Source organism: Urtica dioica, chromosome 3, assembly GCF_054948205.1.
Source record: "Urtica dioica subsp. dioica isolate 48M chromosome 3, U.dioica_male_clone48M_v1_H2, whole genome shotgun sequence".
NCBI lineage: Eukaryota > Viridiplantae > Streptophyta > Magnoliopsida > Rosales > Urticaceae > Urtica > Urtica dioica.
Genome location: NC_142758.1, coordinates 41,605,306 through 41,615,744, shown reverse-complemented (window position 1 = coordinate 41,615,744; position 10,439 = coordinate 41,605,306). Strand labels below are relative to the sequence as shown.

Below are 10,439 nucleotides of genomic sequence, written 5' to 3'. Positions count from 1 at the left end.
AAGATAGCCCGTAAAAAAGAGATAGTATCACCAAAGTTAAACTCTGACTATTCACCTAATATTGTTGAGAAAAAAGTCATTAATAATGTACTTCTTCTTCTTCTTCTTCTTCTTCTTCTTCTTCTTCTTCTTCTTCTTCTTCTTCGTTTTTTTTAATGAAAAGTAGCAATTATTTATAATTTTTGCCCAATGACAACGTCACTTAAATTACAACATTATAACTTTTGGACGTAGATATTAGGCGATGTCCAAAATGATCTTAAAATTTTAGATGGCACTCAAAATTTAAACTACTTAAGGATAGAAGATAGTCTATTTGATTCTTTCTGTATGAAATTTAGTCACTCAGACAAATGAATATAGAAAGAAAAATAAATTTACAAAGTTATAAACGGAGTGTTCTTCGCAAAGGAGAGACGAAGATCCATAAGCTCTCTACAAAGCAACACAGATGCTGATTTGAGCACCGAAATGGGATGCTCATTCACGTCACCCAAGAAGCACCATTTCTATAATCCTATACTACAAAGCAAAAGTACGACATCTCAAATTGCTTTATAATTTTATTTTTAACTTAACTCAACTCAACAAGACTACAATAGCACAAACACTATATAAAAATAAAGGATGTCATTATATAGTGACACGACACCACATAAATAAACATGTACCGACTCTGGTGAGATAGAGAATATCTAGGAAAGAACCTCAAATTCGGAGGCCCACATTTTTTTATTATGTATATAATATATTTACGTAACTATATATTTATATGTATATGTATATGTCCTTGTTGGGTTAATAGTTGATCATATGGTTGAGTTTAGGACCGTTTGAGAACATCTTTTTTACAGCTCTCACTTCCCTAAATTACTATTACCATTCCACAAACACAAGAACACAACTCTCAAACACAATTCCTCAAACAGTCAGGGGGCCGTTTGGTTATGTTTTCTGTTCCCGTTTTCTGTTTTCTGATTCTAAATTCTAGAAAACAGTTTTAGAAAAACTGTTTAGTTATGAATTTAGAAAACAGATTTATAATCATGTTTATGTTTTCTTTGAAATTTGTTTAGAAAACAGAAAACAATGAAAAATTGTTTTCTATTTTTATCTCTATACAATTGAATGGAAAACATAACCAAACAACATTTAAAATATTTTGAAACGTAATTCTAAATCTGTTTTTTAAATTTAAAAATTTGAATCAGAAAAAAAAAATTTAAAAACAGAAAACGAGTTTAGAAAATTAAACCAAACGGCCCTCGTTCTTTCGAGAGTAGTGTCTCCCTCGGACTCCTTAGCGATTATAAATTCATATCTATAAAAAGTTCATTAAAAGATATATTGCACAAACTCATTATTTTATTAAAATAATTATGATTGCTTAAACTAAACTAAAGACGCAAATGTTGAACCTTGAACTTGAACCACTAAAAATGTTTTACTTTTTAGTAAATAAAAAAGCCTTCTTAAAAAAAATATATATATATATATATATATTATTAAAAAGGTTAAATAAAATAAAAGGGTATAAAAAAGTAAACAGCAAAGTGATATATATAGACAGAAACAAGCAAACAAGAAACAAACCACTATCTCTCACCACCACCCACCGTCATTTCTCTCTCTCTCTCTCTCTCTCATTATTGTTGTCCTCTCTCTCTCTCTCTCTCTATTGCAACAGTGAATCCACAATCCATGGCCGCTCTGATCTACATACTGATCTTCTCGGCTCTCACTGCCTACACAAGTAAGCGTCTCTTGATTCCTCGTCTTCATCGATCTTCTCTTAATATCTCAGCCTCTGAGTGGGTGTGTATGTATAGGCGGTACGTACTGTGTGTGCAAGGACGGAGTGGGAGATCAGACGCTGCAAAGAGCGTTGGACTACGCGTGTGGGAACGGAGCGGATTGCACGGCCATTCTCCAGAACGGCGCGTGTTACACACCCAACACGCTCAAAGACCACTGCAGCTACGCAACGAGCAGCTATTACCAGAAGAAGATTGCTTCCCAAGCCACCTGCGATTTCAACGGCGCCGCCACTGTCTCCAACAACCCTCCTTCCGGTAACTCTTTTTTTTATTTTTTTTTTTTTACATCAATCTCAAATGGAGTTTTTTTTTTTTTTTTTTTTTTTGGTATAGGTCTGCCTTCAACTTGTACGTTCCCTTCGGCTGGAAGGTATGTTTGGTTGTTCTGTAAATCAAGAAAGTTTGTGACTTTAGTTCTTTGGAAGTGGTTTTTTTTTTTTTTTTATTATTATTGGGGATTTAGGTCATATTCAGTGTGTTTTTGGAGGGTAGAGCTTCACTTTCTTTGATAGTATGTTATAGCTACTGACCAGATTGAAAATAAATTGTTGCTAAGAATAGAAATCAATTTCTCATTTTGCTCATCAGAAGGAGCTAAAACATCAATAACTCAAACTAGTATTCTGAGAGAGAGAGTTAAATATCAGATCTAGTGGTAAAATATAAATATAAAAAAAACAAAATCTTGACTCTTTTCAATACTCTAGTTTCCATGAAAAAGTAACAATGTATAAACTTTAAATACACAATATGAAAAAAAAAACCGACCGACATCAATAGCCTCTTTTATTTCTTTTTCGCCTCAACTCTACCAAAATGTAACTTAAAAAACAAATAATAAATAAAGAACCCTCCTCCAAAATGCGCTTTTTTTTTTTTTTTTTTTTTTGTTTACCTTGGTGAATTTTTCTTCAACTTTAAAAAAAATTTGAGATATTTTTTCTTGGACTGTTATTAAATGCCTAAATCTAAAAGGGAACAGTATTTTAATTCCATGTTTATTTATTTTCATCATTTAATTGCCACAGCACCAGCACAACTCCGACATCAGGAACAACGCCGACGCTGACTCCGCCGACGATGACCCCGCCGACGATGACCCCACCGACCGGAACTTCCACCGGAACTTCGCCGATGCTGACTCCGCCCACCGGAACCTCCACCGGCGGAACCACTTCCGGGACCAATCCCTTCAGCCTTGGTCCCAGCACCTCTTCCTTCGGAGACGGTAGCGCCGCCGCCGGGATTTTCCCGGCCGCCGGAACCATTTTTCTCCTTTTGTCCTCTGTTGTCATCGCGGTCTTTTGGTGAGAGAAAAACGACATCGTTTCTTTCGTGTCGTTTTTCTTTAAGTGGACCTGATTATGCCACGACAAAAAGGGGGGGGGAAAAAGATGACACGTGTACTTAATGAGGAGAGCGAGAAGGAAAAGTAACCCCACCCCACTAGGTTTTTTTTTTTTTTTTTTTTTTTGCTTTTTAGGTTTTGGAATTTGATTCCTTTTTTATTTTTTACGGGTGGTGAATGGATATGAACACTTTATGTGTAATGGGGTTAGAACCTGATCTTTAATTTTTTTTTTTTTTCCCTTTAGTTCATTATTGCCGTTAATTTATTTTTGTAGATTTTTCCGTTTTGTATGTAAATCTTCTTATTATTACTACTACAGATTTAATCAATGGAACTATGCCTACTATTTATTTATATAACTCTTTTTTCTTTGTCGCGTATCTATAATTGTTTATTTATAAAAAGTTTGCTTAGAACTTTGAAGACTCTTTTCTGACAAGTGTGCCAGTCTATATGGTCTCTTTTTTTCTCAGTGGCCAACACGTGCATGGATTTATGCGTTGTTTGACCATCTTGCCTACACACGTGTCAAATTTCCTTCACTATATGCCTGGCTCGGCAATTATTGTCGTTTTCCTTGGTTGAAAAGAGTTTAAAAAACTCTTTTTTATTCCTATTTTCTGGTACCTTTTTTTTTTTCTCACTTTTTCGTTTAGCATTTTTAGATTATAAAAAGCGTTGGGAATACATAAATACGTTCCTGCTATTTTAATATCTTACTTTACGAGTTTACGTAGTAAACTTCGCATTTTGTCACCATTAGAGATGAACGAAAAACTATTAATTTGTCAGTTGTAACTTTTTTTCTCGATCTACTATATCTATATTATATATATAGAAGAAAGAAAGAACCATGATTCATGAATAAGATATTAGATTAAAGATATGTTAGACTTAGTTTCGTAACTAAATATATACATTAAGGGTAGATTCTTAAAGATGTCTCTATTGAGCCATGAATGCAATTTATGCAACTGAACGTCAAGATCATTTGAATTTAAAGTAATTAAGAAATTAAACGACATGTATCTTTGTTTGAAATTCAAATAAGGGAAATCATAAATAGGCACAAAACATTAATTGACAAACTGTTCTAATTGGTTGTCAATAAGCTTGATGAATATTCGCATATATGTTACAAAATAAAAATTATTATGAATATCTGGAAAGGAAATATGTCGGAAAATGGTCGAAGGTGAATTTCAAAACCACCGAAAGAAAAAGAAAAGATGATGATGATAAATTGATAATGAAATGAATTGAAAAGTAGTCTTTGGCTTAAAAATGGTTTGGATGTTTTGGGAGTGAACTTGAACAAGACTCTTGAGCCACCTAACAACCATTATTACGACACGGAAGCTTTGAATGTCGTACGTGACATAATGGACCCAATGACTTTTTTATTTGTTAATATTCTCTCTCCACTTCTCCCTAAAATTCTTACTTCATAATTTATAATATTTTTATTTCAACGCAAATAATCCATGATGTTATACAGTGTTATTTTTCAATGTGGAAATCGCTTATGATACAGTAGTTATTTGTTAAAATAAAAAATTATCGCAGGAATTATGTGTATAATGTTTATCGTGAAAATAATATTTTCAAATTACAAATAATCATTTTTATTGATGTTAATAACTTTGAAAAAATGTTTACTGTTTATAGCTTTATTTATTAGAAAAATAATATCAAATAACTGCTTATAACTTGAAAAAAAAAAAAATTAACGGATTTAAAATAACCATTAGTTTAAAACTGTTACTACTACTTAATAAAGAAAATAATAACAAATAATTATTTATAATTTAAAAAAAATACTACTTTTGAAAGGATTTAAAACAACTATTATTTTAAAAAAATTATAATTTAAAACAGTATTCTTGTAATTCTTCCTTTTTTGATCTATTTGCCTAGTTTTATGAGGAAAACTATATCTATATTATTGATTGTAGATAGTATTTTAATGATTTTCCACTTAAGAAAATCAGACCATGCAATGAAATTTATTGTGTAAGAAACTTAACTAATTTGTTATGCATAAGAAATCAATTCAATACAATTCTAAAAACACCAAATAAAAGTTCATATAACTATGGGTGACCATAATAATATTTTGAATATAATTTGTATCATGGTTCAAATTGTGTAACATTGCATTTTATTAGATTTTTTTTTTTTTTTTGGTTATATAATAGACTAAAATACTATAAGAACCAATACTTAGAAATCCTTTTACTCAAGAAAACTAGCCTAGTTAACTAAAGAAGAATACTCGTATCAATGATATCATAACCCATGCACTATTTGCCAGAGAAAGCTAACTTTGCAAGTCAATAATCACTTTCAGAATTTCGGTTTCTTCTGGTTCTTCTGCAATGGATTTCGTAATCAAATTCAATAGTTATAATTACACATATAGATACAAATGGCGAGCTTGGCAATGACTTGTCACGCCTGCAATATTGCTCAACGAATGTTATAATTACATATAGTTTAGCCCCACAACATGTATCGCCAATTATGCTCATAAGACACAAAAAGGTATTGAAAATAGAAAAGAAAATCATGTAGTTTTAAGAACAAAAAGGTCGAGAAAATGGACCTCAAAGAAAAACTTTTAAGAAATAATGGATCGGACTTCTTGTTGAGAAAACTCTATAATCAATTTCGCAGCGCTGCTCGGCTTTTCAACGTGAGGAATGTGACCGCAATTAGGAATCTTCTGTATCGTTGCATTTGGCAATTCGCTTTGCAATCTCTGCATTAAATTATCGATAATCAAAGTTCATACACACGGTTTTTTAATTATAATATTTGGCAAAAGAAAAAAACAATAGTTATACTATTATTATTATTATTATTTTCTCGCTAACCGTCGCAAGCTCGTTTTGGATGATTTGATCTTCCTCGCCCCATATGATCAGCGTCCTCTGTTTTACCTTGGTATCGAACATTAAGATGACTAAAATTCATCAAAATATTTCAACTAGATATTATCCGTATAAAAAAAAATCTTAATTTAGATAAAATATTCTTTGATCTCCTTGCCAAAAAATAATCTTCTAACTTCTCTCTCTCTTTTTTTTTTTTTTTTTTTTTTTCCATAAATTCTATACTTGAAAATTGATATTCGCGTTACCTGTTTGATCTGATCGGTCACTCTATAGCCACCGCTCCTCATGAAATCTACGGTCATATCTTCCCACCATGGCAACAGACAATGCAATCGTCCGATCTGAAAACAGAAATATCAAACCATATGAAGAGAATAAAAAACAAGGTTTGAATCATATTTAAAATAGCAGGCTTAAAAACGTTGTGTGTATTACTGTTACAGTAACATATATCATTGGGGACTACTCTATATATAACTGCGATTTCCAGTTCTGTCCTTGATTTATTAAAAAAGAAGATTTGTTTTGTTTTCTGTCTCCGAGTGTTATGACTCGTTGACGAGTTCTTGGAGCTTGTAATTCTTTTTGTATTGATTGCAATATAACGGAAAGGAAATACATTAGCGAAATCGGACTTTCGAGAGCTCGTTGTTCTCCATTTTTTTCCTCGTACATTTTCTATACCGATTTCCACGCTAATCCATCAGATTTATAAAAAGATAAATAACTTCTCTAAGCATTATTATATATTTCATTCCTTATAATATCTAATTCCTAACACTCTTTGTGTGCTATTTCGATTTTCTGTTTGATCGTCTAAACAGTCAGACTTCACTTACATTCATCCAATCCAAGGCAGTTCCGAATGATATTTCGGTGAAGCACAAGAAATTTGCGTATAAGCGCAGAGGAACGCTCTTCAGCAATGAAACCTGCCTCGAAAAAGTTATTCCATATATGTTTCTTGAGTTGCAAGTAACCAAAAAAAAAAAAAAATTGAAACTCACTCCAATATAAGCCACCAATTTAGGCAAGCTCGCGAGGCTTCCGGTGCCTTCGGCGTACACACTCGCGTCAATCAATACGAGCTTTTCAACCTAAAATACATAAATACGTAATGATTACATTACAAACAAAGCCTTACGGCTTCTAATTACATTACGGATAAAGTCTTACGGCTTCGGGATAGTTGACCGCAAAGTCAATGGCGACCGCGGCTCCTAAGCTCGGTCCGACCAGAATCATGGGCTTCTTGACGTGAGATTTCCAAAGCTGCCACAAAATTCGAGCCAAGCCCGCTATTTCTACCGAGTTAACCAACCGTCTTTCTAAAACAATCAAGCCTCTCGTTGACCGATCAATGATCATCGACCACATTCATGAAATCAAGCACATAAACAACAACAAAAAGTACCTCGTAGAAATGAAGGCGCTTAGACGCCACGTCACACGCCGGTCGCGTTTCTGCCACGAAGAACAAAGAAAATACGACAATAAAAATGATACATATTTCGCAGGAAAAGTAGAAGAAATAAGAGGGTTTTTCAGGGGTTAAAAAAGAAAAAAAGAAGACCTAAAGCGGAGAAACCCCATCCGAGAATATCAAGAGCCCAAGTCTCTAACCCAGCCTCTTCTAGCAATGGGTAAGTATATCTCCATTCTAAGCATGAACTAATTGTACCCAAAAAAAAAAAAAAATCAATTAAAAAAAGAGCATAATAATGCCCAGATTAAATAATATAATAATCAATATCTTGATTTGCTCTTTTAATTTCATCCAAATGTCTGAGATTCTAGATGCTTGAGCTTTTTGTAAATACATAAAAAAAAAATATAAAAAAAATTAGCGAATGTCTACGAGTAGAAATAGACGTACCTATCGAAGCCGTGAAGAAGAACCACTGGACTCGCGTTGCTTTGTTGCTTCTGTGGCTTCACACAGCTACTCATAATACACTGTTCCTTTAAGCTCACCTAAACTCAATTTCAATCACTGACTTATATGGTCGATAAATATATAAACGGACATAAATTGTGGAGGTACTAGTACTCACAGGTAGTCTCTCGATCCGAGCAGCGAGGTTTCGAGCGAAAGGGTCTTTGATTTTGTGGACTTGTTTTGGGAGAAAAGAAGGGAAGGTCATCTCGTAGCTGATGAAACGACGTCGTGCCTCGGCGGTGACCGGAGCGGAGGTGACTGTCAGCATTGTCGGTCACCCGCGGGGGAGGCTAAGCGTCGCCGGGGCTTATCTGAGAATTGGTCTGTTTTTTTATTTTTTGGTATATGTGTGTGTTGGGCACGTGTAAGGCTCTCGTACTTTGCTTTCCGTACGTTTTTTTCCCCATCCGTTTAACGTTTCGCGCTCGCTTTCGCGTTAGTTTAAGTTTCGATTTTAAGTTATGATGTATTTTTATATTAATAATAAGGGATCCCTAATAATAAATGTGGAATGTAGATGAATGATATAGAACACTTGGATGATGTTCATATCATTCGAGCAATTGTGCAATTGTGCAATGCCAAGTTAATAGCTACTGTGTTACCATGTTATGTGTCGGTGTTTTAATGAGTAGTGTTATTGACCTGGCAAAAATATTCAATGTTTTTGATTTATTATAGTTTAATACTCATTTTTTAAAAGTTACAAAAAAAAAAATACTCAATATTACAATATTTTTCTACCGTTACTACGTACTTGTCCATTAAAATAGATGGAAAGACACATATAAGCCTTTTAGATGAGCAAAATAAAAAAATAAACATCATATTTTTATAACATTTAAAAAATTAAAAAAAATTGTTCATTCTCTATTTTTGGCTTAAATTTCATACACTCTAACGCGTTTTCGTTTATTTTAATATTATTTTAATCCTGAAAAAGTTTGAATACTCGTTGTTTTTAAATAAATTACAAATATATTAAACTAACAATAAATAAAGAGCTAGAAGAATTTATTTAATTTTTTAAATTAGAAGAGTTAAAAATGCTATTAACATAAAGTTTGTAAAAAAAAAACATATATATATATATAAATAGACATGCTGATGCTCATGCTCATGGTGAGAAAAGACAGGAGATGAGAGAATATAGAATTTTAATTTTTTGTTTTTTTAACTTAATAAAAAAAATTAAGTTTATTTATAATTTTGCTCATTTAAATGACTTACATGTGTATTTCCATCTATTTTAACGGACAAGTATTAGCGGTGGAATGATATTGTAACATTGAGTATTTTTTCGACAAATTTTAAAAAATGGGTATTAAACTGCAACAAATCGAAAATATTGAGTATTTTTGCTGAGTGTTAATCAAGATCAAAGAAGAAGTTTCTTTATTTTGGCGAAATCCACTAAAATTATCATGAGAAATTATGTACGTCTATAACCTAAGATTGTGAGATGTATGAATAACAAAATGATTTGTCACTATATTAGTATCAACCTAACAAGTTTACATAATTGTATGTGTTAAATGTCAAATTTAGCCAATGAATAAAATGGTTGATATTGTTTAAAATGCAACGATCACACACTGACTTCTTTGTCTTTCAAAATTGCGTGTTTGAATACATCATCAATGTCTTCATACCCGTCTGTCTAATTATTCTAATTCAATTTCACACTCAGCTGAAATAAAAAGATTAGAACACACTCGACACTTTATGATAATACACTATGTTGAGTTGGATTACAACTAAAATACTCTCAAGAGAATAGGCTACAGAAGAAAACGTTATTCTTGACAGAATTGGATAAGCTGAGACTTCAGATTCATGAACGATCCCAAATTTGCTGAGGAACCATGCCACAATACTGAGGACGTGAGGTTGACAACACTTATTGTTCAGACGCAGTAGTACATAGTAAGTAACCATGCCACATACCAAGGAGATGAGGTTGACACTTTGTGATAAGAATGACCTGGACCATCAACTTGAACATAAGTAAACTTACGATGAACAAAATATATTTGTTATAAAATATATAATGTGTGGGCTATTTGCAAGGATAAAATGCAAAATATTAGAATATGTGCTCAGGGCATCCCTTTCATGTTCTTTGACAAATCTTCGAGTTTTGTTCACAAGACTCATCTCGTCCCTTGGATGATATTGTTGGAAATTTCTCGTTTTCCATGGCCCCTTGAATAATGCTATCGTTTGTTATTGATCTGAACATCAAAATAGTAATTGTTTTTAGTCACGTGGCTGCTCGAGACACGTGACTAAAAACAATTACTATTTTGTCAACATTAAACAGTGCAAAGAAAAAAAAAACAATTTGTGGCTTTTTGGATGGTGAGAAGGTAATATTGTTGGTAGAGGAAATCTAAATGTTTATAGTTTACCACAGTTTCAGTTCATCTTGTTGA

At 32.7% G+C, this 10,439-nt stretch overlaps 2 protein-coding genes across 2 annotated transcripts; one reads left to right on the top strand and one right to left on the bottom strand.

Annotated features, from left to right (window-relative positions):
• Positions 1-1,563: 1,563 nt before the first annotated feature.
• On the top strand, positions 1,564-3,527 carry LOC149402843 (PLASMODESMATA CALLOSE-BINDING PROTEIN 1-like). Its single transcript, XM_089609036.1, has 4 exons — positions 1,564-1,753; positions 1,830-2,072; positions 2,151-2,187; positions 2,846-3,527. The coding sequence occupies exons 1-4, from the start codon at positions 1,702-1,704 to the stop codon at positions 3,126-3,128; spliced, it is 615 nt and encodes a 204-aa protein (XP_089465162.1). The 5' UTR covers positions 1,564-1,701; the 3' UTR covers positions 3,129-3,527.
• A 2,062-nt stretch (positions 3,528-5,589) lies between these two features.
• Positions 5,590-8,341, bottom strand: LOC149402842 (alpha/beta-Hydrolases superfamily protein). The gene is made up of 10 exons (XM_089609035.1): positions 8,120-8,341; positions 7,942-8,039; positions 7,639-7,736; positions 7,480-7,529; positions 7,242-7,337; positions 7,073-7,162; positions 6,905-6,997; positions 6,311-6,406; positions 6,045-6,110; positions 5,590-5,929 (listed from the first exon to the last, which is right to left on the bottom strand). The coding sequence occupies exons 1-10, from the start codon at positions 8,270-8,272 to the stop codon at positions 5,789-5,791; spliced, it is 981 nt and encodes a 326-aa protein (XP_089465161.1). The 5' UTR covers positions 8,273-8,341; the 3' UTR covers positions 5,590-5,788.
• Between the last annotated feature and the right edge of the window lie 2,098 nt (positions 8,342-10,439).

Coding starts and splice junctions, on each gene's coding strand:
- LOC149402843 (XM_089609036.1), top strand. CDS start 1,702: ATGGCCGCTCTGATCTACATACTGATCTTCTCGGCTCTCACTGCCTAC. Junction 2,073..2,150: donor CTCCAACAACCCTCCTTCCG/GTAACTCTTTTT, acceptor TTTTTGGTATAG/GTCTGCCTTCAACTTGTACG. Junction 2,188..2,845: donor ACGTTCCCTTCGGCTGGAAG/GTATGTTTGGTT, acceptor TAATTGCCACAG/CACCAGCACAACTCCGACAT.
- LOC149402842 (XM_089609035.1), bottom strand. CDS start 8,272: ATGCTGACAGTCACCTCCGCTCCGGTCACCGCCGAGGCACGACGTCGT. Junction 7,737..7,941: donor CTTCTTCACGGCTTCGATAG/GTACGTCTATTT, acceptor GGGTACAATTAG/TTCATGCTTAGAATGGAGAT. Junction 7,338..7,479: donor AGCGCCTTCATTTCTACGAG/GTACTTTTTGTT, acceptor ATTTTGTGGCAG/CTTTGGAAATCTCACGTCAA.